At 44.4% G+C, this 24,716-nt stretch overlaps 1 protein-coding gene across 1 annotated transcript in view; it reads right to left on the reverse strand.

Annotated features, from left to right (window-relative positions):
- Nucleotides 1-19,460: 19,460 nt before the first annotated feature.
- HMGA2 (high mobility group AT-hook 2) overlaps nt 19,461-24,716 on the reverse strand; it is a 97,554-nt gene continuing 92,298 nt past the window's right edge. Inside the window, exons 4-5 of the mRNA XM_086461976.1 lie at nt 20,915-20,947; nt 19,461-19,643 (exon numbers count right to left, since the gene is read on the reverse strand). Coding sequence (XP_086318102.1) covers nt 19,461-19,643; nt 20,915-20,947 — 216 coding nt within the window. The remainder of the gene's footprint in view (nt 19,644-20,914; nt 20,948-24,716) is intronic.

A 24,716-nucleotide genomic window follows, 5' to 3' on the forward strand; every position in this document is an offset into this window, starting at 1 on the left:
AAAGTAATCTGTGCCGTGCTCTGTCATGGGCCTTTTATAGCCAGCAGACACGGGCAGCTAAAAAACTGAAAGCATTTTTGAGCAGGTATCCAATGTTAAGCGAGTGCTCTGGGGAGACCTCTCCTCATCAGCTGTCCTCCTCCACCCTAGGGCTGCCTTCGTGTTCGCCTTCAGCAGGTCTGACCAAATGTGATGTTCTTACACTGCTTATTTAACAAATGTGCAGTACCTTTCAGGACACGGGTGGTAAACCCTGGGCAATAAACATTTCTGATTAAACGGGCTGTCAGTGAAAAGTTGTTTTTTTATCAAATGCTGCACATCATCGCCTAAGACAGCACGTGAAAAAGATCTAGGAAGAAGAGGAATTTACCCCCTCAGCCAACTGAGACTTTTTAAGAATGACCAGCTTAAAACAGCTTATAACAGTCTTCATACTTTAATAGATTTGATTTTCCACATGGCTTCATTTTGTCTGGGTGGCTAACTGACACAATTTATAACTCTCTTCCTTTCCCAGGCCACTACAGTACACCATTCAGCAAAGCATGCCTTAAAGCTTGCCTGCGTTATATGACCAAACTTCCATTCATTAGTGTTTGAAACACCTCAGCTGTGAAGGGCTCCTAAATGCTACCATGTGTGACACTGCTGCGGAGGAGCGGCATCAAGGAAAAACACTGGGCTTTAATCAATGGCCTCTGCTCACTGCAATCCCCTTTCAAAAGGTTTCAACCTCCCCCCCCACCTCTCTGCAAGAAAAGGCTGAAAAAAAAGGCTGTAAATACAGGGAATAAACATAAGTATAAATGAATGGATGACAGCTTAAAAAATATAACCATAGCAGCATCAAGCCATGAGATTTCACACTGGTTTTGTTTAGTCTGCTTTGGGCTATGTGGGAAATGTGAAAAGCATGAAGCAAACGCTCCCCCCTCTCCCATCATACCCCCACCCCCTGGTAAAGCTTGGGCCTCAGATATTTAAGCCAGTAGGTTTATACCTCTTGAGTAAGAAACAGGCCATGACCCTGGGGTAGTCTCTCGAGCACCAGGCACAAAGAAAGATGTAGCATGATCAAAGCCGTGGACAGAGGAGAGAGAGAGCAAAGTCAAGTGTCAGCTGCCCTCTGACCCCAAATTTTCAATTAATATTTAAATTCCAGAAGACACTGATCTATCATGCAGATGAACAATTTCTTCCTCACAACAACTCGTGTCCATTTGTAGCAGGGTTATATTCACAGTGCTGCTAAGAAAATGATCCTGGACTCATGAAATGATTAAGTGAATTTTCTCCATCCCTGGCGGCACTGGGGAACCTGAGCTCACACTCCGTCGAATCCCATTAACGCGTAATGCATTTTCCCTGTTTATCTTCCCCCACAGAATGGGACTGTGACTGTTACATTTCAGTCAAGAAGAAAAACGGTATCTACAGGCACCTAATGAAGGGCTAATTTGGGCTACATGTGGAGAGACAGTGCAAAATACGTTGGTTTGAGCCTTGGTAATCCAGAACTTGTGAAGGTGACCATGGCAAACATCAGCTTTTCCTCCAAGTGAAGTATTTCTGTTAAAAATTACGACTGTGGGATCTCTGCTCTTAACATAACACAGGTAGACATATTTTGGTATTCGATGATGATCACGTGCTTAATTCCTTACAGCACCACAGTCTGCCCTGAGCCTCTCATCACCGTTTTCCAGAAGACAGCGATGCATACGTGGGTGTGGAGCAACAGCTTCTCTTTTTTTTATGCTTGGCTTGTCAGGAGACTACTGAAACCTGACGGACTCATTTTCCATGAAGCTAGACTTCCGATCACAGCACAAAGATGAGGGAGAGGCAAAGTATGTGGAAGGACATACTTCAGAGATCTATTTTTAGTTCAAGAGTTGCCCACTCCAGTGATTTTTACTGTGAATCTCACAGTATTTTCTTTCCTTGTAGCCCCTGCTGCAGCGACCAAGGAAATTAATGAGAAGCTCTTCCTTCATGTATATATATCTAAATTCATGTAATGAAGGATGAGTTTCTCTCATCTGCATATGTACATGCAAATGTGTGTACCTGTAGTACCCGGAAGGATGAGAAACCAAAATCAAGCTAACCCCCTCTCCCAGTATTTAAATAATAAGCTAATCATTAAAAACCATTTGAGACTGGCAGACTTCAAATTCGCATCAGTCTTGGGAAAGACTTTTTTTCATGAAGAAAAGCTGGATAAGGGATCAGACTGTTGTGTAGCAAAAAGAAAACTTTCCTTCATTAAGTTCATTCCTTGCAAAAGCCTAAGATAGCTCAGTTACAGATGGGTGGTTTTAAGCCAACCTATCATGTAAGTCCCTTGTCAAGACACAGATGGAGACACGATTGCTGCTCCGAAGTGCTTACAATTCAAACAAAGGGATAATACAAATCAGATATATATGCATGGAGGGTCCCAAAGGAAGAAATGAGTCGAGGTTCTGAAAGAGAAAATGCAGACGTATAGGACAGGAACAGAGAGGGATTTTTTGCACTTGTGAAAAACTGGTTGCGGATACCAGAACGCTGTGTAGCCGTGACCCTCAACCCACCCTCTGCCTCTACCGCACCCACATGCACACACACTTCTCCCCAAAAGATGGGGTGCAGCGGGCAGGTGTTTTGAAAACTGTGCACGCCTTCGATATTGCAAACCAGCTCTGCGCTGAGTCATTTCAGCCAGAGATTCACTGAAGTGCATTGCTTGGCATGTCAGGGCACTGGGCACCTCAGGGGAAGGATGCTTTACATCAGTTAGCACCCTCCAGGCACTTACAAGTCCTCACAGACCCATCGAGGTCAATGTCATAGCACAGGATCAGTCCCTGAGTCAAAACTTGGAGGAACTGGGGCTGGAGTTAAATACTTTTGAAGTCGAGATGTACTTTTGATCAAGAGAAGAGCAAAAACCAAGGAGGAAAGCACGGTCATTAGAGCAGACATTAGAAATCCAAGTCACTCGGTCACAGCTTGATAGCCATGCAAAGCATAAATTCAGCAACACCGCCACAGGAAGCGCTCGGCCGAGAAGGAAAGGTTTCAGGTTACGTGGCAGCCTTAATTCAGGTTGTTCTCACTTTTTAGGTGCATTCAGTGTAGTTGTGGAGGCAGAATGGTGACATGTGTTAATTGAGCGTAAATGTTCATCGACCCAGTTTTGCCTTGAACAGCTACTCCCCTGGTTATTTGTTTTCTGCTGCAGCAAGCTAGCGAGAGAGTAGCAGACTGCGAAGAGAAACCTGAGAAAGCTTCAAACTAACCAGGTCAGATCCAGCTAACGGGGAAGCCACAGCCACGCAGCGCTCAGGGTGAACAGGACAAGCACCTGAAGGGCAGGGTAAATGCTCACATGCATAGCTCAGGCTTTACTCCCTGCTGCTACGACAATATGCCAGGTGGCTCCCCGTGCATCCGTGTGCCCCTCATACAGGTATCCTCAGGGGCTGACCCACACGGGGATGTGCCGCAGAAGCGGTTTTTACTTGGCACATCCTGTCCTTGGTTGTCCCATGCACGGGTACGTTTATCCTCAGTTGCTACAGGTCATAGCATCATACTGTAAGACAAACTGCAATCCAGCACCCTGAGCTGTTTCCACCCTTAATTCCTACGACTGCCCTGCCAAACAGGGAGAGATGGGGATCTGCTGCCTCTCCCAAAAAAGAGCAGCAAGGTGGCTTTTTCCAAAGCTCCTACGTGCACAAATGTTTAACAGGTCTTTTCTTGAGGGGTATCACTGGCAAGCTGCTGGCAGATGTGGACACGGAAGACTGGGACCCTTGCCTCTCACTGATTTTGGGTCCCAGCAGGAGAGAAAGGACAAATGTTTCCCCATGTCTCACAGCAGGTATCTCCCCTCAGAAGCGCTACTCTGCAGGGGGGGCTGGCACTGCTGTGGTTAGCCTTGATTTAAGTGGTGAAGGCAGCAAGAAGGACCAGGAGGCAGGACAGCAGGCTTCAGTTAAAAGTTCCATCTGCACCCAGGAGGCCTATTTGGGCTTGCCCAACACAATTTCAAAATATGACATCCTTGGTGGGATTTGGTTGCCTGAAGATAGGAGCTTGGGGCTGTTTTCGATGCCCTGTGTATCTCATCTGGTATCCAGCAGTCAGGCCAGAAGGGTGCTGGTCTCCTGTGTCATGTCTGTCTGTGGATGTCTGTGATCCCCTGGGACACCTAAAAGGGCACAGAACAGCAGTGTCCAGACCCACTAACCCTCTCCAGAGCTATGATGCTACATCTCCTTTCAAAGGTTCTCCACTGTGGAAAAACAAATTGGCGTATACTGCAGGAATACGTGAAGTGGTAACGACTAGCACGTGCACCTCATTCTGAAAGCTCAGAGGTGGCATCATCCAGAATGGAGCTGTGCAACGAATGACCACATTTAAACTACAGCGTCTTTTCAGGTCAGAGTCACCCCGTGTTCCCAAGAGACTTCTTTCCCATTATACCCTGTGCAGGTGAAATGTAGCTCTACCTGCTGCCCAAGACCTCCATTTGGTGATCCACATTTGGTTGGTGCAGGCTATTTTTCTGGCAGTACAAGCAGTCAGTAGCATCTTGGTGTCCTTGTCAAGAACAACAGGCTTAGTTTGATCTTTGTATGTCCTCTGCAATCTTTTTTTTGGTGGCCCTCCACAAAGTGGTCACAGCAAAATCCGATGATGAGACAATTGTTGGTGTTTGAGAGAAGCACTCCTCCCACCTGCAGAAGGGCAACTGTTCTGTTCTAATACCCTGGGGCAAAGCTCCTTTATGGCTACTTCAAGGTTAGCGGTCTTTGCCTCAAGAAACTCACTGGCAATTCAGCCAGCAATTCAGTTTTTTCACCTTGTGCTCATGAATTTCTGAACCACAGATTTAAAAAACTAGAACCAGTTTTGTGAGATGAACTGCAGGATCACAGTAATGCTACATATGGAGCCTCTGAATTTGTCAAGAGCTTTTATTTTATAACAACGTATTAGCTATTGGCACAGATTTTGCTGGCTGCTTTCTAAGCCCAAGAGGGTATGCTTGAATAGATATGTCAAAAAGAACTGCTGACAAGAGCAACTTGCAAACTGTGGACCATTGTCTGCTGTTAACTTGTCTGAAATCCCCTGGCATGCAAGCTAATATTTTCAGAGGAGTCCCTGAAGCCAGTGGCTCCTATTGCAGACGCGGGGGCCTGGGTTGTGCCCAGCTGAGACACAGTGCCATCCTGACTGCTCCACAGCCAACGCACCAAACTGCTTTAGAAAGGCTTACAGCACTAACAGACCCTCAGAGTAGGCTTGCTCTGCATGAAGCTTACGGTGGGATCTGCTCCTTCGAGCTACTTCACTCTCTGCAAAGCGCACTGGTGAGCTCAGTGGCAGCTGTCGCCCACCAGTAAGACAAAACTTAATTCCTGAAGCTGGATTCAGAGCTCAAATTTTTGAACGTATTTACTTCACACATCACAATAAAAGGAGGTATTAGGCCAGAAGAGATCACCACAATCATATATAGAAAGGCCACACAAGTCTTCTTACTGCTGGATTAAAGCCTGTTTGGAAGAAGCACACTAAGGGCATTATTTCAATACAGAAACTCTGTATCCGAATACATATAAGTCAGCCAGGCCACAGGCAAGCAATTTCTGTGCACTGTCACTGCTAGCATGCAAGAAGGAGCACAACTTCTCTAGCTTGGTGGCTAAAAGCACAGTTAAAAACTCTGTGTACAGAGCAGTTCTGAGATCCCCTGTTTCTGCAGTCATTGACTAAGGTATGGGACAGCCCTGGCAGTAGGGAGCAGGCAGGTCCCCTGAGGAAGCAAAACCCTTGGTACTTAAATGGCACTAAAGATAAACAGGGACACAAACAGAGAGATGGCAGCTGATGGGGGAGTTCTGGGTTGAGATTTAAGGACTGGAAACCAACATTCTTGCTTTAAAAGTGTAAGTTCCAACGGACTTAGCTTCTAATGGCCCACCTTGTCACATTCTGTAATTCTGTGATAAGGATGTTGGCCTTCAAAAGACTTGCCCATACTGTGAGTCCAATATCAGGACTTGCTGAGCTGCTGCTGGTTTGGAAATTCCCATGCAGACTTGTTTTGAAACCCCCATGCTCTCTAATTTGAAGCAGATATTTCAAGCTGGGTTTTCTAGGAAGAAGTCTACCCACCAAGCTGTTGCATATGGAAGATGCATTGTTATTCTGTTGAAGTCACTTTTATATAAATAATCAAATATTCTGTGAGGGATGGAAAGGGTGCAGAGGGAATAAAACAAAATGCTGATCCTGTCCTGCAGGTGACCAGCCTGTGGCTTTTGAGCTGCAGAGTTAGTAAGCAAACTAATGGTGTCCTCTCATTTCACTGCTGGAACAACACTGCTTGACTAGCAAAAAGGCTGCTCATGGGGATTACTGAATAATCCACATCCCCAGCTGTTGGAGGAAGTGAACTAGCTGAGGCAGCCGGAGTGAAGGTGCTGGGGCTGCTCTGGGACTCAGCTGCTGGTGAGCACAGCCCAGGCCAACAACAGTGGTAGAGGTCAGAGAGAGCTACCATTATTGCACATCCAGGAACCACTCCTACAGATCCCCTTCCCCTGCTGGAGGAAGTGTCTTGCAAGGCTTGGCCACATTTTGGTCCTTGAGTAACAGGTTCAGGTAACTGGAGTGGACCAGGACAGTGCTGAGGAGGATCCCCTCAGGACAGGACAGGACAGACATTCCTCTTTGAGCTAGAACAGCCTTCTTTAAACATAGATTCAAGTCTCTTCTTCCTGTTAGATTAAAGGGGATTCAAAAACATTTCTCTATGTCCTAGCTTATCTCCCACTAGGAGAGCTGTTTGATATAATGGAGTGATAATAAGTCTCTTTGATTACTTTGAAAGAAAGGGCTTATCTGACACAGAATTTTTAAATCCAAGAGGACTCACATTGAGAACTTCCAGAGACAGGAATCAGGCTGGCTGTCATTTAGATACCGTAAAAAGTACCTGCCTTAGGCTCTGCCTCTCATTGTCTTCTATAGACAGGCTTGAACGAACCTCAGCTTCAGGTGCCCGACTTTGCCATGGATTTTAGAGCAGCCCTGAAGTTAACTCAGCAATGAGGTTTCTGCAAAGCAGCAGGTTGCTCAGCGCTGAAGCCTGTGCTGCTGAAGCCTTTTGAAATTGAGACTTAGCTGTCTAAATCACATCAGGCCAGATTTCTTAAACACGTTTTGGCATCTGAGTATAGCAAGTGCCTTTTTGACCTGGGCAGGTCAAAACGCTTTGAAAAAATCTGTTCCCCATGTGATTAAAAGGAGAGTGAAAATCTCCAACAAAATCTCAGTACCAGTCAGAAGAATTTTGCAGGAAGCACCATTTAAAGTCTGCAAAGAACAGATCTAAAGTGAAAAAGGTGCTTGAAGCAATCACGGGTGTTCTGCGAACACTGATGAGAGACGTACTTTGTCTTGGAGAGCTTCAACTCTACAAGATGTAAACAGTTCTGGTGGGAAGGAAATAAAATACTAAAGAAAAGAGGGCAGTGGTGCTGTTAGAAACATACACAACTGAGCTGGACTAAGCCCAGCTTTGAGAAGCTACTCTTACAAACCTCTTGTGGAGGCTGTAAACTGGAGCAGCGGTAAACTGCTCTTCATTCACACAGCACACAATGCTCCAGAACCAAAAACTAGACTGGAGCGTAAGGCAAGCAGAGGCTCCTATAATAGTCTCTAATCACTGATATAGATGGCCATAACTAGATGAAATAGCAAAACGAGGTGGATGCTAACCTTTAAAAATTCTTAGGCTTGTACAGTTCACTGAAACATTGTGGGTCACTGCAATTTGCTCTGCTTTCTTGTGGCACTGGAGACAGCAAAGCTCCAAAGGATACTGGAGCCCACACAGGTAAACCTGAGGCAGTCTGCCTTCCTCCTGAGCCCCTGTGGTACTTGAAACGGCGCAGACTTCTGTGCATATTTTATGTTGAGTGACAGCGGAACAACTACGGCGAAGGTCTCCCAGAATAGAGTAGGGAAAGGAACACCAGGACAGGCTTTGAAATGGAGGTCAAACCCACATCATTTACCTTTTGCCCCCTGCCCCGTTTTAGAACATGAAAAGGAGAACAAAGTAAAGCCTGTTAGATTCCTAATCTCGTTTCCACCCCCCCACCCTAAAAACGACCTGCTTGTTACAGACAGGAAGCAACTGCCAGAAGTTATTCACCTCCATTCCTTTATCACTTAAAAAAGCGTTATGGCTCCATCCACAGAGCCACTGGCAACAGCGGTTTAGGAACAGCTATCTATCTGTAATGACAAATAATAAAGCGTCTTCCCTTTTGAATCCCAGCTGAGAGATTTTGCCAAGTGATCAAACTTGTCTGAACCTCAGAGCAGCAGCTTTGAAGTAATAAGAAAGAGATTGAAAACCTGCAGCCAAGAGCCGCACACACCTCATTAGGGCCCAGCCATGCGGGAAGGCCGAGCGGCAGCCGCCGGGCCGGGGCCCGCGTACCCACTGGAAAGGGGGCTGCGGGAAGGGAAGATAAAAGAGCCTTTCACAGTGGAAGTGCACAAGTGACATTTTTACGAGTGCCAGCTCCGAGGCCGAGCGGCCCGCACCATGCTACCGCCCGCCAGCGCAGGCCGCAGGGCGGGCAGGGGCGCCGAGGCCTCTGCCGCTGCCGTCGCTCTTCCTCGGTCTCCCCTGGCTTTTCTTTTCCCTTCTTTTTTTTTTTGTTTCTGAAGGGGAGTTTAACACGCAGGGCTCTACCTTTCCTGGGTTGTGCTCAGAAAAGCCCCCCCCAAAATGAGAAACATATTTCTGAAAGATAGCGAGCTGGGTTCTCCGATCTGGTTCAGCAGAGTTCATGTGAGACTTTGTGGTGTAATTCAGCTAAATTATTTTTTTCTTAAAAAAAAAACCCAAAACAAAACAAAACACTAAAGCTTAACAGACTTGTAAAATGCTTTTAAAAACGTCTGAAGAGTTTAATCACAGATCTTACCACACAGACACTAGTGAGGCTGTGTGCTGGCAGTAAAGCAGAGTATTTAACTTTGAGAGCTGAAGTTCTGGGTTTAATTTTCAGTTTCAGACTAAACAGCAGGTCTGCAGTGAAAGGCAGGGCGACGACTCCTGAACAAAATGGGGTAATGGAAATGCTTTTCTTTCAAACTTTAGTAGATTGTGTAACCATGGAGTACCTCTTTTTGCAGGCGAAAGTGCAAAATCAGAGACGTTTGTGGTGGTTTTAATAAATCCCCCCCCCCCCCCCATCTCCTCCCTTTCTTTACTGCAAAGAATTCTGCTGCTATTTTATTATGTAATGCTGCAGGCTAAAAATATATCCCTAATTTAAGCCATCTTGCCAATAAATCTACAAATACCAGGTAATCCAAAAAGGGTAGTTACGGTTTAATGACATACTCTTCTTGTCATCTTAATATGTTCAACTCCTAAAGGATTTAGAGTGATGCATTTAAAGATTTTTTTCAACTTCTTGAATATCTCCACACAATCTGGTGGAAAGGGTGATGAAGTATGGTCCTCTTCAGCATGGAGCTGCATCCCAACTTTTCAAGCTCCATCTGCGCCGCGATCCATGCTACCACAGGGTGAAGCTTTTCCTTTCTCTAAGCAAGACAGTCTGATTTAAAGTGAGTGGGGCTGTCCAACTTAATAGATAGTGATTATTTCCTTTTGATTATAGAACTCTTTATGGGAATTTCTTTTCCAATTGAACACATCTATATTCTATAATCAAATCAGAAAAGGTTTCCTGGTGGAAATGTGTGTTCAAAACATGTTTTCTTTTAGGACTGAGACAGATTTACTGTAATTTATACCTCAATGTTAATCTATTCTCCTCTTCCTAAACATAAAAAAATACCAATATAAATTACAGTTAATGCTTCACTATATAACACAGTTCTTAGGAGAGTATTAAAGCGATGGGTGAGCTGCCTAACATACTGTAACTGTCTCTTTGCTGTTCTGATTTCAGTTTCCAGATTTTGCCTCAAAATAAGCATGAGAATCAGGAAAGGGGAGGGGGTGTAAGCCATTCACTGCCCTGAATCTGATATCTCCCAGGTCCTAGAGCTCACATGTCCCTTCCTTCCAGACTCAAGTCTGGTTTCAATGGAGCTCTCATTTTTCTTCCCACTAATCCTGCCATGAGATCAACCATTGGTAACTCTGTGAGAAATTAAATACCAGGATGTGGGAAATCTGAGATCTGAATTCAGGCAGAATGTGGGTGATTCATTTTTTTATTTCTCTCCTTCTCTTTTCCCATGGTTGTTGTGTGGCAAATAACTCTCCAAACCTGAGATCAGAGATCAGCCTTGAACAATGTGACTACATTGACACAGCAGAGGCAAAGTAAGAATTACATTGGTGATATTATATCCGTTTTTAATACAAATAACAGTAATTTCTAAAGAGATTTTGGCCAACATTTTCTGAAAACATTCTGGCATTTCCAGAAATGCCTTACAAAGGGATCAGCAGCAGAACTTCATAAAGAATTTAACATTTGTGGCATTGGGATCCCAGTGAAACAGGATCTATGAGACAGTTTGCTATGGTGATGCAAGTGCTACAATGCCCAACCGTCAGGCAGTCATTTTGAATGGCTTTTTTCCCTTCCTTGGTGTGAGAAAAGCACATTTCTTTATTTAGGTCCTACACAGATGCATTCAAGATGCTTACAAACATTGGACTGTCCAAAGGTTTAGGCCCTTCGTGCACTGCTTGGCAATGTCCTGATGCCTGAAAACCACCTATGTACTCCTGTAGCCCTCAGCGTGAAGTACCTAGGAGTATAACTCTCACTGCATACTCCACTAAGAGGTTGTGATACTCCCAGACTTCTTACTCCGTCTACAAACACAGCAGCACCATGCTCACAATATCCAATGAGCAATCGATGATCATGAGCTCTGAACGGCCCCCCAAACGACAGCCTGTCTGTCACAGTCAGTACTTGCCATCCTGGTTGCTTCACACCATCATGGCACTGAGGGACTGCACAGTGAGAGCACCAATGGAAGTGATACGGGATAGAAGCTCCACAGGGGAAAATGGTTTTAGAGTGTCTATCACAATTTTATTTCATGCTGACTTCTATGAATCCTCTGCCTGAGTTGTCCTTTCTGAGCTGCAAGAGAGGAGGCATGCTTGTAGGTCCAGCCTTAACGTTTGGCACAGGTGCCACAAGCTGATGGGCAGGCCCAGGGAAGCCAGATGTCACCCAGGGTAGCATTGCAGCACTGATTGCAAGGAACTAAATTCACCAAATTCCACAAATGCCCCACAGTGAATGACAGAGTAGCTGTGAAATACTTCCTATTATTCTTCTATTCCAAGACTGTTATTTTGGGCAACGAGGGGACCTTATAAAATCCCCCAGATGTCATGGAAACCCCAGAACAAAATATGATATTGGCTTATTACTGTTTCCTTCCAAAACATGTTTAAAGATGTGTATCAGTTAATAAGGGCTGAGCATACTGCTCTTTTCCCTAGCCAAGTCTTTTCTAACAGTGCTGATAGCCAAATACTATAACTGACCAACCTAGCAAATTATTTAACAGATAAAAAATGTATTTTCATTGGTCTTAACTTTGATTTTCATTGTTTACCTTATTCCACATCCATTGCAGCATACCTCATTTTTAACATACAATTTGCAACAGAATTTATATGGTCCTGACCTGGCATGCCAAAGATTAAGCAACTTCTAGAAGTGGTTAGACAGAAGGTTCATGTCCCGTGTTTTTCAGTGCAGCAGATGAGCTGGGTTACAGCCCTTGGAGCATCTATTAATAACATTTATGTCAGGAAATAGGGCATCTTTCAGTGACTTCAGCCAGGTGCGGAGAGGCAACAACGCTGACGGTGAAAGATGCAGAGCCTTTATGAGAAGCTCAGGAACCAAGCTTTTGGCAAAGAGCACCTTCTTCCTGCGCAGGCTTCTGACATACCTCATCTTTGCTAATTAGCATTTCGATTATTTTTCTTGCTATAAGTCCAGAGGCTGATCATTCTGGTAGTTTCAACTTTCTGGATATCATTCTGGAAACAGCTTAACATAATTCAGATTTTCAGGGGGCAGCCAAGCACTGCCTAGAATCCTACATGTCTGTGAAGTAAGATACCCAAGTGTTAGCAGCACAGACTCTTGCTACTCTTGGAAATCTTGGCCAAAACATGTAGCATGTCTATGCAGAAGTAGCACTGTTTAATTTACTCTCGACTGACATTTTTTTAAACACTGTTCCCTGCTCAGCCGTCTTCCTCAATGGTGTTTCCCAAGCACACGTCACAGCCCCCTTTCCTCTGTCTACCATTAGGGAGATTTCAGTTTGCATCAAATCGGAGCCAAGTTCTGAACTGGACAGAGTACCTCCCTGAACAGCTTCTGTGGCCACAGCCACAGGGTCAAACAAAAAGCTACCCTGTCCACAGCCATCACCTGCCCGTCTCAGGCTTCTTCCCCAAGCAGGGAGGGTAGAGGGAAGAAGTGGGGAGAGGGCGAAGAGGAGTGTTGCTGACTTAGGGAAATGTTTTAACTTACCCCTTTGGCCTCCAGCCTCCTACCATCAGCTGCAGCGCCTGCTCCGAGTGCCACACATGGAGTGGCTCAACAGCTGTAGTCCCTGTATGTGCTTTTGGGACAGGTCTTGCCCAGCACATGGGGAAAGAGCAGCGACCTGAGAGCACGCCTGTATTGAATGGGCAAATGTGTGATCAGTGCTGCATTTGGAAAGCTGCCTCCTGCTCTAGGGCTTGTCTCAATGGAATTCAATGTTGCGTATTAACAGTTAAAATAACCTTTTTTGGGTCTTGTTCAGAGCTGAAGGCTCCTCCTGTGTTGGGCTATGCCACGGCGCTCCTGTTCTTCAACTAAGAAACTGGCTGACAAGGACATGACACCTCCAAGCGGCACGTTGCAGCAGGCAAGACTGAATCCCCCAGACAGTCCCTGACAAGCCACGAAGCAGAAATATCTTGCTAAATCTGATTCTTTTTTAGTCAAGTCAAATCATGACTGTGTGCACTCTTATAACTCCCTTACAAGAAGGGAGCATCAGCACATCAGTTTTAGCAGAAGGGGAATTGGGGCACTGGGAGACTTGCCTAAAATGGGACTTGCATGCTGCAGTGCTCAGCGCTAATGGCTTCAAAGGAAGCAAGAGGCTCACCTGGCACAGCGCTGACTGGGGCACCTCTGCTCTTTAGGCAGCATATGGGGACACAGGGACGGGAACCTCACCCTGCCTTGTGGGCCACAGGTATGTTAAGCAAGAGGATGCATAATTCAGTCAGCATTTACTAACTGAATTATGAATCTGAATTTAACAGACAGGACCATTCAAAATCCTGTTTCTTTTCTGCACTCAGCCATTGCTCAGCAGCACTGGGGCCGGTGCTGCTATGAAGCTGGGACTCAACCAAACTGTCTTTCTTCTGGTTGTTCACTCTGACCTTTGAATCATTAGCTGCACTCTGTCCCAGGTTCAGTGAGCAGCATGAAGAACACTTCTCCCTTGGCAGCCTGGAGCACTGCTGGGATGAGAAATGGGGCTGCTGTGCAGGTGCCCTACTTCCAGAGCAACTCCTGTGGTCACCCTGGTCATGTGAGAAGCAGCCTACCCCTGCTCCCTGGCAAAGCTCATTCCACTCTCACCACCACCTCCCAAATACTGGATCCATTCAGGGGCCATACAGGGTTTCTAAGTCCCAAACGACGTGAAACAGGAGTCTGGGGTAGGCAGCACTTTGTGACAGTACAGCTGCTGGGCAAGTACCTCTTGCTCCTGCGGTGAAGCTAGCGTGCCTGTTGACTGCAAGAGAGACTGGGGAGCTAAGGATGGGGCTATTTTGTCATTTTCTCTATTAAATACCCAAATTCTGCCTGAAGGGAAACGGGGCTACCTGTAGATCTCTTCGTAAATCCAAAAGACTGAGGGCTGGATTACAAACGTTATTTAAACATCTAGTGAAGCAGTGGTTATGATGCACACTTAAATGTTTAACTACCTTTGTAAAAACCATCTACCTGTTCCTTTTGTGCTGTCCATAAAATGTTGGAAATGCTGCGTGAGCTCTTTCTGTATTTTCGTTACTGGAGGTTCAGCTGAAGAAAATACTCAAACGAGCTGTCAGCAAAAGCAATTTTTATAAAACTGATTCTTCTAAAATTGATCTGTGGTAACGACCTGTGGCTTCAGTGTTCATTGTGTGAAACTGTATGTAGTCTTTGCCATCCCAGCGCTGAGAGGCCAGCATGTACCTACAACTATCACTGAAAGAAACTATAAAAACGTAAAAAAAATATGCCTCATAGAGCAATGACCTCCATCTTCAGATCACGGTACGTATTTCTAATTTTTGACTCTTTAAAAGTGACTGAATATCTGAATATACTCCTGTCCTGAAAGTAATTTTTTTCCTTTTCTTCCCTCCCTTCTGGTCACATAATATCTCAACTTATTTCTTTAATATACTTACAGACAAACTTCTGGAAGCAGCCATCTCAAAAATGTTACTCTGTCATAGCTATGTAATAAACGACAATCATAAATACTTTAAACCCTGGAAACCTGAATCTTACACCGATTTGGATATTTAGGTGTAGCCTCAATGAATTATGTTATTCAGAATCTATTCAGAAGTGACGTCATATAAATAACAAAATATTTGCTGTCAGAAATACCTGATTTCTAGCCCTCATTCTTGAGCACAGGTTAGTGCTTCATTTGTTCATAGAACTTGTAATTGCAACTTCTATATTTCTCCTCAGATTTTTTAAACATTTTATTTCAAAAAACTGTGGGTTTTTTTTTTCAGTCATCAGACGAACTATTCAGTCTCCCTGTCACAATAACCAATTATAAAAGAAGATGAATATGTCTTCCTTCAGAAAACACATCATGCAGTTGCCACTATTTTGCCTTGGAAGGAGAAAGAAGGTAAGGACGTAAAGCCCAGCACCTTCCACAAGACTCCATCTATTGCATCCCTGAAGAAAGCAAGAGACTTTCCTAATTTCCTTAAAATCAAATTCAGACCTCTCCCAGAGCAATGCTAGGTCCATTCCTGCACTTCAGGCATCCACCTAATTTCTTAATAATTCCATGTGTAGTCCATAATTTTGATATTATTCTAATTTGGGGGTTGGCTTTTTTTTTAAAAATTTTAAAAGTTGCTTGAAATATAAATATTTCATCCTTACAGGTTGCTTGAAATATAAACAGCAGAACTGGTAACAATGAAACATAATTTTCAAATTGGAGCCATTTTTCATAAGACTTCCTATTTTTATCTATTTGTTAAAACAATGTTTTCAAATACGAAAAATATTTCCAGCACACTCAAAAGCAAAATCTGGAAGGATTTTGCAAAGCAAAAGTGTTCAAAAACCAAAATCAAACCCTATTTTGATTTAAAAACCCTCAGTCCCCAAGTGATCACAATATTGGGAGGCTTTGGAAAAACAAAAATTCCAAGGACACCTATGGGGAAAAGGGTCAATAAAAACAGGTTATTTAATCATGAAGCTATCTGTGCCAAACCTCTGACCAGTTCCAACAACTGTCGTCCCCCTGTCTGGTGGTGGTGGGAGGCAGGGCACCAAGCCAGAGGGCCCTGCAGCAGTTCCAGGGCTCAGTCCCTCTGGGAAAGCTTTGGGCAGCTCCACTGGGACCATGCTCCACATGGGGAGGGGCAGTGAGTCTGGGCCGATGGAACTGTGATACACACTTGCTTGGCACGTGTCCACATGGTACCAAGAGCCTCCAGCACATATAAGATAGCCCCTACCACTACCTTTGGGAAAACATTCAGTATTTGCTTTTAAAAATAATAATAAAAGAATGGTAACTCAGCCTTTCAGAGGCTGTTCTGGAGTGGTGTATATAACACACACGCACTTACCCTATGCTGAACTATAAAATTTGACGTACCATTGGAAAATGAAGTTTTACCCCTCTGGGATCTGATAACTTTCTGACTCTCCACGTCAGCAAATACAGAAGAAGAAGCACACAGCACACATCACAGCTTGCTGGATGCAGTGGGAAGAGCAATGAAACCCCGGGGCACCAGGTCAACCTCCAGGGCAGAGGTTTTTCAATGCTGCTACAGCCAAGGCTCAGCTGAGTAAGGCTGCAATACTCCTAGCTCAGCGGCTTGGACAGTGGCACACGCTCTCTCAGACATGTATGTGCACCTGCTTGGTGTGAAGGATTTGCCGTCCTCTCTGTGACACTGGAAGCTTCTTTTCAACCTGCTAAAGTGGATCTCTGGAGTATTTCTACCACACTCCTATCTGAGATTTCCCAGAAGGGAAAAATATAAATCCACATGTGGTAGCTAGCACATACGCAGAACGCATGAAGCTTGCAGAATCACAGAAGGGTTTGGGTTGGAAGGCATCATCTAGTTCCAACACCCCCTGCCATGGGCAGGGACACCTTCCACTAGACCCGGTTGCTCAAAGCCCCATCCAACCTGGCCGTGAACACTGCCAGGGAGGGGGCAGCCACAGCTTCTCTGGGCAACCTGCTCCAGTGCCTCACCACCCTCACATGGCACAGCACAGAGAGGTGATGTAGCACGTGCACCATGGACCTGCTGGCAAGGGTGTCCCGGTGCATCTGATCTGCCACACAACCACCATGGGTCCCGCGCTCAGCTCTGCTCACAAAGTCTGCTGCTTTTGGGCTGCATATGAATGCGTGAATAACAGATGTAGCTCCTGGGCTGCAGAGCCTGTCTGATGCTTTTAGCATTTACTGTGTCTTACACTGAGTAGGCATATGTGATGGATGCAGCTGGGGAACACATACAACTTGAGGTTGTAAGATGTGTATATATATTACGACTAATTAACAGGCATAACTTTATTGATACCAAGACTGAGTAACAGGAAAAAAATACAGTAAATCTGCAGTTTCTTTCCTATACAAAATAACACTTCTGTTTTTAGCTTTTATTCTTGTTGGGATATGATTTTTTTGAATTTTTTTTAAAAGCACCTAATGCATTTAGCATTAGGTAGAAAAGTACACTTTATGTGTACTTTTTCTGTACACCTTTTTGCGTACATTTTTCTCTATACATTTTCTGTGTACTTTTCTGACTGATACGAGTCTTTCAGAATCAGATACAAAGGGTTTGCAAGGATTTGAGATTTTCAACAGACCTCCCAAAGAGATTACAAGAAGATTTTCAAAGGGCTGTTGTACACTCACCGTATTTCTTCTCTCCAGAAATGATAAAAATAAAATATGTCTTGTTTCCAGAAAACTCTGATAGCTTTCATGATGTTTTCCTAAAAATATCTATTTCCTTTGTATCACTTAAAGACTGTAACTCCCCCATATGGTTGAGGCTACAGCTGCTACAAATAGCTTAAAAATGAGGAAATGCAGAAATTTCTATTTCTATTTTGACTGCTTACTTGCACACCTCTGTAAGAATATTACTACAACATGATTGTAAGATCTGGCTGTCCATTCTTTGCAGACACCAGATTTCAAAGGAGCATCTTGGTTTTGAGGTTTAGGCACATATATTATGTGAAAGTGCTAAACTTACTGATGTCACGCAGTTAGGCTGGCTATCTTTTCCTCATTTCCCCAAGGAAGCGTGAAAGTATGCGTCAGTGATCATCACAAAGATTTGTACAGACCACAGTATTTAAAGGTTTGTATTAATGATATGGGTGTGTAGATTTCCATCGGATTTTACTGCTGTATTTACCATCTGTGTGATGGTAAATCTTCAGAGCTCTGGGGATGTTTGAATATATTGCAGAAATTTATATAGGCATTTGTACGGCCCTAAACTGGACAGAGACTTAGAGATGCTTAAAATCTGGGAAATAATGATGGGAACAGAACTATTATTGATAAAATGAGAATTTTATCTGGTCTTGCTTCTTCTGTATTTTTAAAAATGACACAAACGCAAGAGGCATAGGCATTAGCAGCAATAACAAGAGTAACAGTGATGTAAACTAATGCTCATAGAAATCTTTGAGAACACACCAAAAACTCAAAACGTAGAAAAGCACTCAGGGATGAAGCCTGACCAAGAGTTTCTGCCACTTTCACCAAGGCACGCTGGGTAACACGCTGACCATCACACAGCAGTTGTTGACTGTAACCTCTTACAGTCCCCACTGATGAAGAAAGGATACATTTCTAACTTAATCCAGACTGCCACATGGTAAAGCCATCTGGGAGGATATTTTGAAGGAAACAGATGGAAAAGGAAGAGATTCCTCTGAATGTAGTGTAAGATTTACATTATCCTCCATGAACTTCCATGTAGTCCCCATGTTTATATAATTTATCACTATTTCCTTAGACAGCTCAGATTAGGAAGCCTGCATGAGCTCATGTTCTTGTTGTTAATTCTGAGACTGAACCTCCCTCCTTTAAAGGGAAATTCAGTAGTGTAAAAAGAAAACGGAGAAAGGCAACCAGACTTAAGTGAAACCCAGCAGCATGAAGCTCCCGATCATCCCAGGAATTACACTGTTTTACCTCCTCCTTCTTTCAGCCTCAGGAAGACTATCTTGAGTACTTGCTCACAGCGGTACTTTCTGTTCTCTGCCATGCACCCACACCCACCAAAACCGCAATGTTGTGCTAACATAAGCATAGGAGCGGGGCCTATTAAAACCAGGAAGGGTTAAAGACAAGTCAGTGATTTCACTGAACATCCCTCAGGCCAAGGATTAAAAAAAAGAGGTGTTCTCTGAGTGAAGGCATGGCACACAATTAATTTAAAGAGTGTAATTTCACTAGAAGTGTTGTGATGACTGGGGATTTCTAAAAAGCCCTGTCTCTCCTTTCATGCATTTTTCTGTGCCTCCTCGTTTTCTATACAAACATTTCCATTACTAATGGGAATGTCAAAGGGCCTCCTTTTCTCTCTCTCTCTGTCTCTCTCTGTCTCTCACCACAGAGATGCTGCTGAGGCACCATGCAGCAGCGGCTGCATCCGGCTGGCTGAAACACTCGACGGCATCCCCACCGGAATCACTGCTTCAGGAAAGAAGGGACAGGAATATCCATACAGGGAACCCTGGTGCTTCGCTTCAAACGCCTACATCATTTCGCCATCAATTAAATCTGTCGTTACTTTGTTCTGCTACCAGAAGACGGAGTCCCAGGCCCCCCTCTTTGTCCTCCCACACCCCAGCCCAGCCTCAGTCCCAGCTGTTCCTTCCTCTCTTGCACTAGGGCTTGCGCTAGATTACTGTTTGAACAAAACACCTGCAAGGAGCAAGTGCCCAGGGAGACCAGAGACCTAGTGGCACCATGCAGGCCATTGGCAGCAACGGCTTCTGCCAGGCCAGGCTGTGGGCAGAGCCACAAGGTCTAGACTCCTTTCACCCTGCTGAACCCCGTGGGGATGAGCTCTGCTATGTATCAGAGGAAACCGCAACAAGAACAGCCTCCTGGAAGCCTTTGCCTCCCGGATTTGGCCTCCTCTGCACAGCAGGGTTTAAGCCTCCCTGTCTCTCAGGTGCCATGGAGGAGATGGCTGGTTTTGTGCCCACCAGCAGATTTACTACCATGTTGTAGTAGGAATAGTCTGATTGTGGCTGTAACAGTTGAAGAATATAAGCGGGACCAGGGAGAGGAAATATCTTTTATTAGAGTAACTTGATGTGTTTTGAATTGTGTGGTGTAGTCAGAAGGTTATAGATGGGAAGTCCTCAGGGACTGATTTGTGTTTCTTGAATAAACTGGTCTAACAAAAGATATTGCCCTTCCTTGCAAAACTTACCTTACTTGAAAATACTACTACGTTCATCCTGTATGTTATCTCCACTATTTGGAGACATTAATATTATCGCCAGTGCCATGGATTCATCATTGCTGCAACTGCCTTGATTTCTTTTGTAGAAACCCAATTCCTGCACGTGCTTTGGAGAGTTACGTCATTTCACCCCTTCAACTCACAGCTCACAGGATGTTTTCTGTTTCTTATGTAACAGTTCCTAATTCAGATTACAGTAGACATTACAATAATGTACAGTGTACAATAATGTATTAAAACCAGAAGGTGGAAAAACAAAAGTATTATTCCCTTCTGAAAGCAGACCTCTTTCCAGAAAAGCAATGGACCCTTTATGCTCTTGACTCACCAATCATTCATACTCACTGAGGTATGGCAGCACAGCCCACGGACTCTGCCTAGAAGAGTCCATGGACTCTGCTCCCATGCCCACAGACTCTTCTCTGCTGATGCATACGTAGCAGAGGCAGAGTTAGGTTTTGGGGGTTTTTTAACACAGGGCAGGCTGGAGGAAGACAATGGAGGAGATCATATATGCAGTGTTTGACGAGACTCCAGCTTGCACTTTGTCCAAGGTATTAAAGAAGAATAATACCATCCAACAGAAGAAGATCAAATGTGTTAAGTCTTTATGATGGATACAGTCTAGTTACCAAGTTCAGCCTCTTTTATTCTGTGCATTCAGAGACTCCTTTATACCAGTGGGGAGAAGGGTTTTATACCTGTGCCGCTCCTTGCTGTAAGCACTCCCCCGTTCAGGACACACAGAGATACCTATCACATGCTGGACTCGTACCATGTGTGTGTGTGCATGTGCCTGCATTATCATCGCAAGGTGGCCCCTGCAGCAAGAGGACATTTGTGAGCAAGCACCATCCACTGCCTCCTCCTCTTGTTTCCAAGGGCCACCGCGTGAATCGTTCTGGTGGATGCGCTGAGCAAGCCAACAGCTGTCCCTCAGCTCATATGACTGATCTATTTTCCTTCATTCTTTTCAGCAAAGGAGACCCGTTTAAGCACCAAAGAATTATTTCATTTAAAGTAGCCTAAAGTATTTAAATTAGCTTTTCTTACCTGAGCAGGCTTCTTTTGAACCACTTGTTGAGGCTGAAAAGTAAAACAAAAGCATGGTGAGAAACAAAAGCATGGTGAGGTCACTTAACTGTGATTTCACAGATGCTGGGAAAAATGTCTGCAGCAACAGAAACAACATACAGGCAAAGCCCACATTCAGAAACGGAGTAATGAACATACCCAGCTCTCATACCCAGCCTTTCTTACACTTATCTATGACTTTGCTCTGAAATAGTTTGGATTGCTGTGCATGCAGAGGAATATGTTAAGTGTGTATAATTAAAACCAAAGTGAAATCATATTTAGCATGCTAGATCTTTCAGCTCTTCTAGGGTACTGCTAGGTTTACTTTGCTTATCAGACCATGCAAGTGGCCTAATTTTATAACCAGATTTTGCTGTCTCCACTCGCTTTCCACACTCTTTCAGCCATGAGTGGAGCGTCCTGCTGTGGGAAAGCCCTCCCTCCTGACCATGAGCAGGAGCACAGCTCCAAGTCAGGACTTTCCACTTGACCAAAGCCATCCCTGTCAAAGCCACGAGGCAGGGATGGGCAGTGGCTCCAGCCCTCAGAAACTCTGGTTTGGGATCTCTATCAGCATAAAGGCAATGCTGTGCTGACCCTCATGAGCCTGTCGATGTGATTTTGGGGATGCCCATCACCGGCCTGGTTGGGTGTGTGGGCAGGGAGAGCTGGAGTCTGTGTCTGCTTGCCTACACAGGAGCTGGTGGCACAGCCACAGGCTCATCAGCAAGTCTCCCTCCTGGCTGCTTCTACTCAGGAATGGGAAACACGGTCCCCATGCAAGTCAGGAAAGCCACGGAGATGCCAGTGCCCTTCAGCCATGCCTCAGGGAGGAGGAGGAGTACCAATTAAGCAACTAACAGAGGCGCACTTAAAATACACCACCGCTGCCCAGGTGGTGTGATGATCCTTGTGGGTGCTAGGAGCAGCATACAACAGTAAGACCACAGATAAAGGATGAAATCCCGACACCGAGAGCACAAAAGGGCTTTTCTTACTTCAGTGGGGCAAAGCTGCCGTCTCTCCCCCGCCAGGGCTTTCTGCTTTCAAACTATATGAATTGCACCCAGTGATTTTCTTCCTGCCCTTCCTTCCTGCCTGTTCCTAATCCCAGACGTGATTTTAGTGCCTTGCTTGGGCAGAAGCCAACACGCTGTCCCTCTGCATGGCCAAAAACCTAATTTTCATGACAGTGTAGTAGGAAATAACTGGATTATTTCTGAATAAACAGTTTAGTGTAACTGGCCTTTCAGAGCAATATTTCAGTGGGAAGGATCAATGAAAATGTAAATTAAATGTAACTGATTCAATTCAGACTGCCCACCACAAGCGTCCCATTTTAACAAGAGATGCTTTGTTTATTTTCAGTCTTTTTCTAATTCAGCGGAATCCTATTGCTGTTACATTTTTGTATCTGTGCCTCAGGCTCCAAGTTCTGCTTTCAAATAAATACAAGAAAAAACTATGTGATGACTGAGCCCGTCTTTAAACTTCAGAGTGGACCTTTTTCCATTAAATTCCCTTGCAATGGAGAAGCTATTACCAAGGCACACATTTTATTGATGCCTTCTCCAGGTGGACTGCAAGCCCTGAACTCATTAATGGACATTTGCTGCCCTCGGACAAAGGAATGATTTGTTTCAAAGGAATCCGTCATAATTACAGAACTTATTTAGCTCTTCAGTAATCTACCACTAGTGCTTTTCCACTTTATTCTTTTTTTTGCCTGCTGATTACACCTGTACACGTGTTTACTCCCAAACCACATGAAATCTGCAGACATTCTTAGAGGCTGTTTTCTCCTGCTCAGAAATCCACATATATTTTTGGCCATGCACTCTGCATTCATGTGACTCTCACACACTGTAGCTCAATGAAATCTTCTGAAAGAGCTGCCAACTCACCAAATTTTCCATGAATTAGGTCCTGACACTTCAATGAGAGGAAAGACAATGTCTGAAACAAGGCCAGCTCTGGCTTTCTGCCTAGTATGTGTCACAGTAATTCTACCAGCTGCCCTTCTACACAGCACTTCATACTTTTCAGACCACCAAAAAGCCCCTTGAATACTTTCAGTGATAGCTGAGGCTCAAGCTGCCAGCATGTTTTCCCAGCCTCTGGCACCCAGTGGCTCCGGACTGGACCTAGAAAGTTTTTTTTTGTGTGTGTTTGTTTCGTTTTGTTGTTATTTTTATGAATGGCTTTCGCAGGGGACTCTGACTCCAGCACAATCCCATCCAGCCATTCATAAAAAGCAGAAGGAAAATATTGTACTTTGCCCAGTTGGAAACTGTCTCTGATACTGACCAAGGCTTTCAAAAATCTTAGTCATTCAAGACCTTTGCTATCATAGTGCTTCACGTCGAGAGCTCCCTGGCAGTGCTTGCTTACTGCCAGCTACGTTTCCACTGGATTTGGGGTCTGGAGCTCAGCGTGTGTTATGCTTTCTCCCTTAAATGACAGAAGCACAGCTATGCAAGCTCAAAAGCAGGGCTCAGCCCCTCTGCCGGTATTAACTGCGCACACCACCCACGCGCCGGGGGCCGTGCCCACTCGTGTCACGCTGAGGGCTCCAGCTTGTGGCGGCTGAATCACTACAAGTGCTGGTTTTCAGGGGCACTGCTTTTCCTGCTTCAGCCTGGCTGAGCGGGAGAGCTATCTGGATGAATGCAGGCTGGATAAACCCAGCAAGGTCCAGCCCTGCGAGGATGGCAGTGTCGCTCACTTAGGTCACCCCAGACCAGAAGAACTGAGGCATATTGGAATAACGAGGAATTTCCCAAGCATCCCCTTTCACTTCTTTAACTGCTGTGGATGTGATGCCTTTGGAAACGTTTTGACACACTATAGATACAAACGCCTCAACTCGCTAAGCTTTGTGTTCACTGAGTTAAGAGATCTTTTCAAGGCTTCAAAGGAGACACCTCTGATTCAAAAGACTGTTGCAACTGCATGTTCAACTAGCTGGAAAGAAAGAGAATCTGTCTTGGTTATGGAAAAGACTGGAACCATAAAAAAGCCAAGGACAAGAGACTTTAAAGAGGTGCTTTGGAGCAAAATAAAGTTGTATGCAAGACACGAGAGCGCTGAACTATTATGTATCCCCCCCCCAGGAGCCTGGAGAGTAAGATGGCAGAGTTTCTGCTCTGCCAGAGGCTCTCTCACTTACATCAGTGATCATATGTAAGAGGAGCTTCGTGCAACACGGGACTTTCACATTTTGTTTTAATCCTAAGTTTAAAAAACAGCTATTGTACACTGAATGTGTATCAGCTGAAACTCGATACACTTGAAAGCAAAATTCAGGGTTTTTTATACCATATACAACTACAAGTCAACCTCAAGTAGCTCTCTTAAATCTGTACGAGACAGAAAGAACAAGTGATAGTGTTGGAAAAATCCTACAACCATGCCATTTAAATGTCTATCAAACAAGAACAAATCTAAAATACAGCAGAATTTTTTTTTGCCATGTTTCAACTATTAAGTATGGGAGCTAAGGTGAAAGATAGCAATTTAAAACATCAGGATAAGATTCGAAACTTTGAACCGAAAAACAACACATAAACCAACTAAAGAGGAAAGTACACAATGTTTTTGGTGGTTTTATCTTTGCTGTGAGCTTTGGATGTTCATAGCCCAACTGTTTATCTTCTGAAAGAGACTTTTTCCACTTCTCCTCTGTCACCCTCATTTTATTTTCAAATTCTGTCACTTTACTCTTTGTCAATATCTTAGATGCATCTTTATAGCCTATACAATCACTGGTCAAACAATT

The sequence above is a fragment of the Leptosomus discolor genome, chromosome 1 (genome assembly GCF_034619465.1).
Source record: "Leptosomus discolor isolate bLepDis1 chromosome 1, bLepDis1.hap2, whole genome shotgun sequence".
Lineage (NCBI taxonomy): Eukaryota > Metazoa > Chordata > Aves > Leptosomiformes > Leptosomidae > Leptosomus > Leptosomus discolor.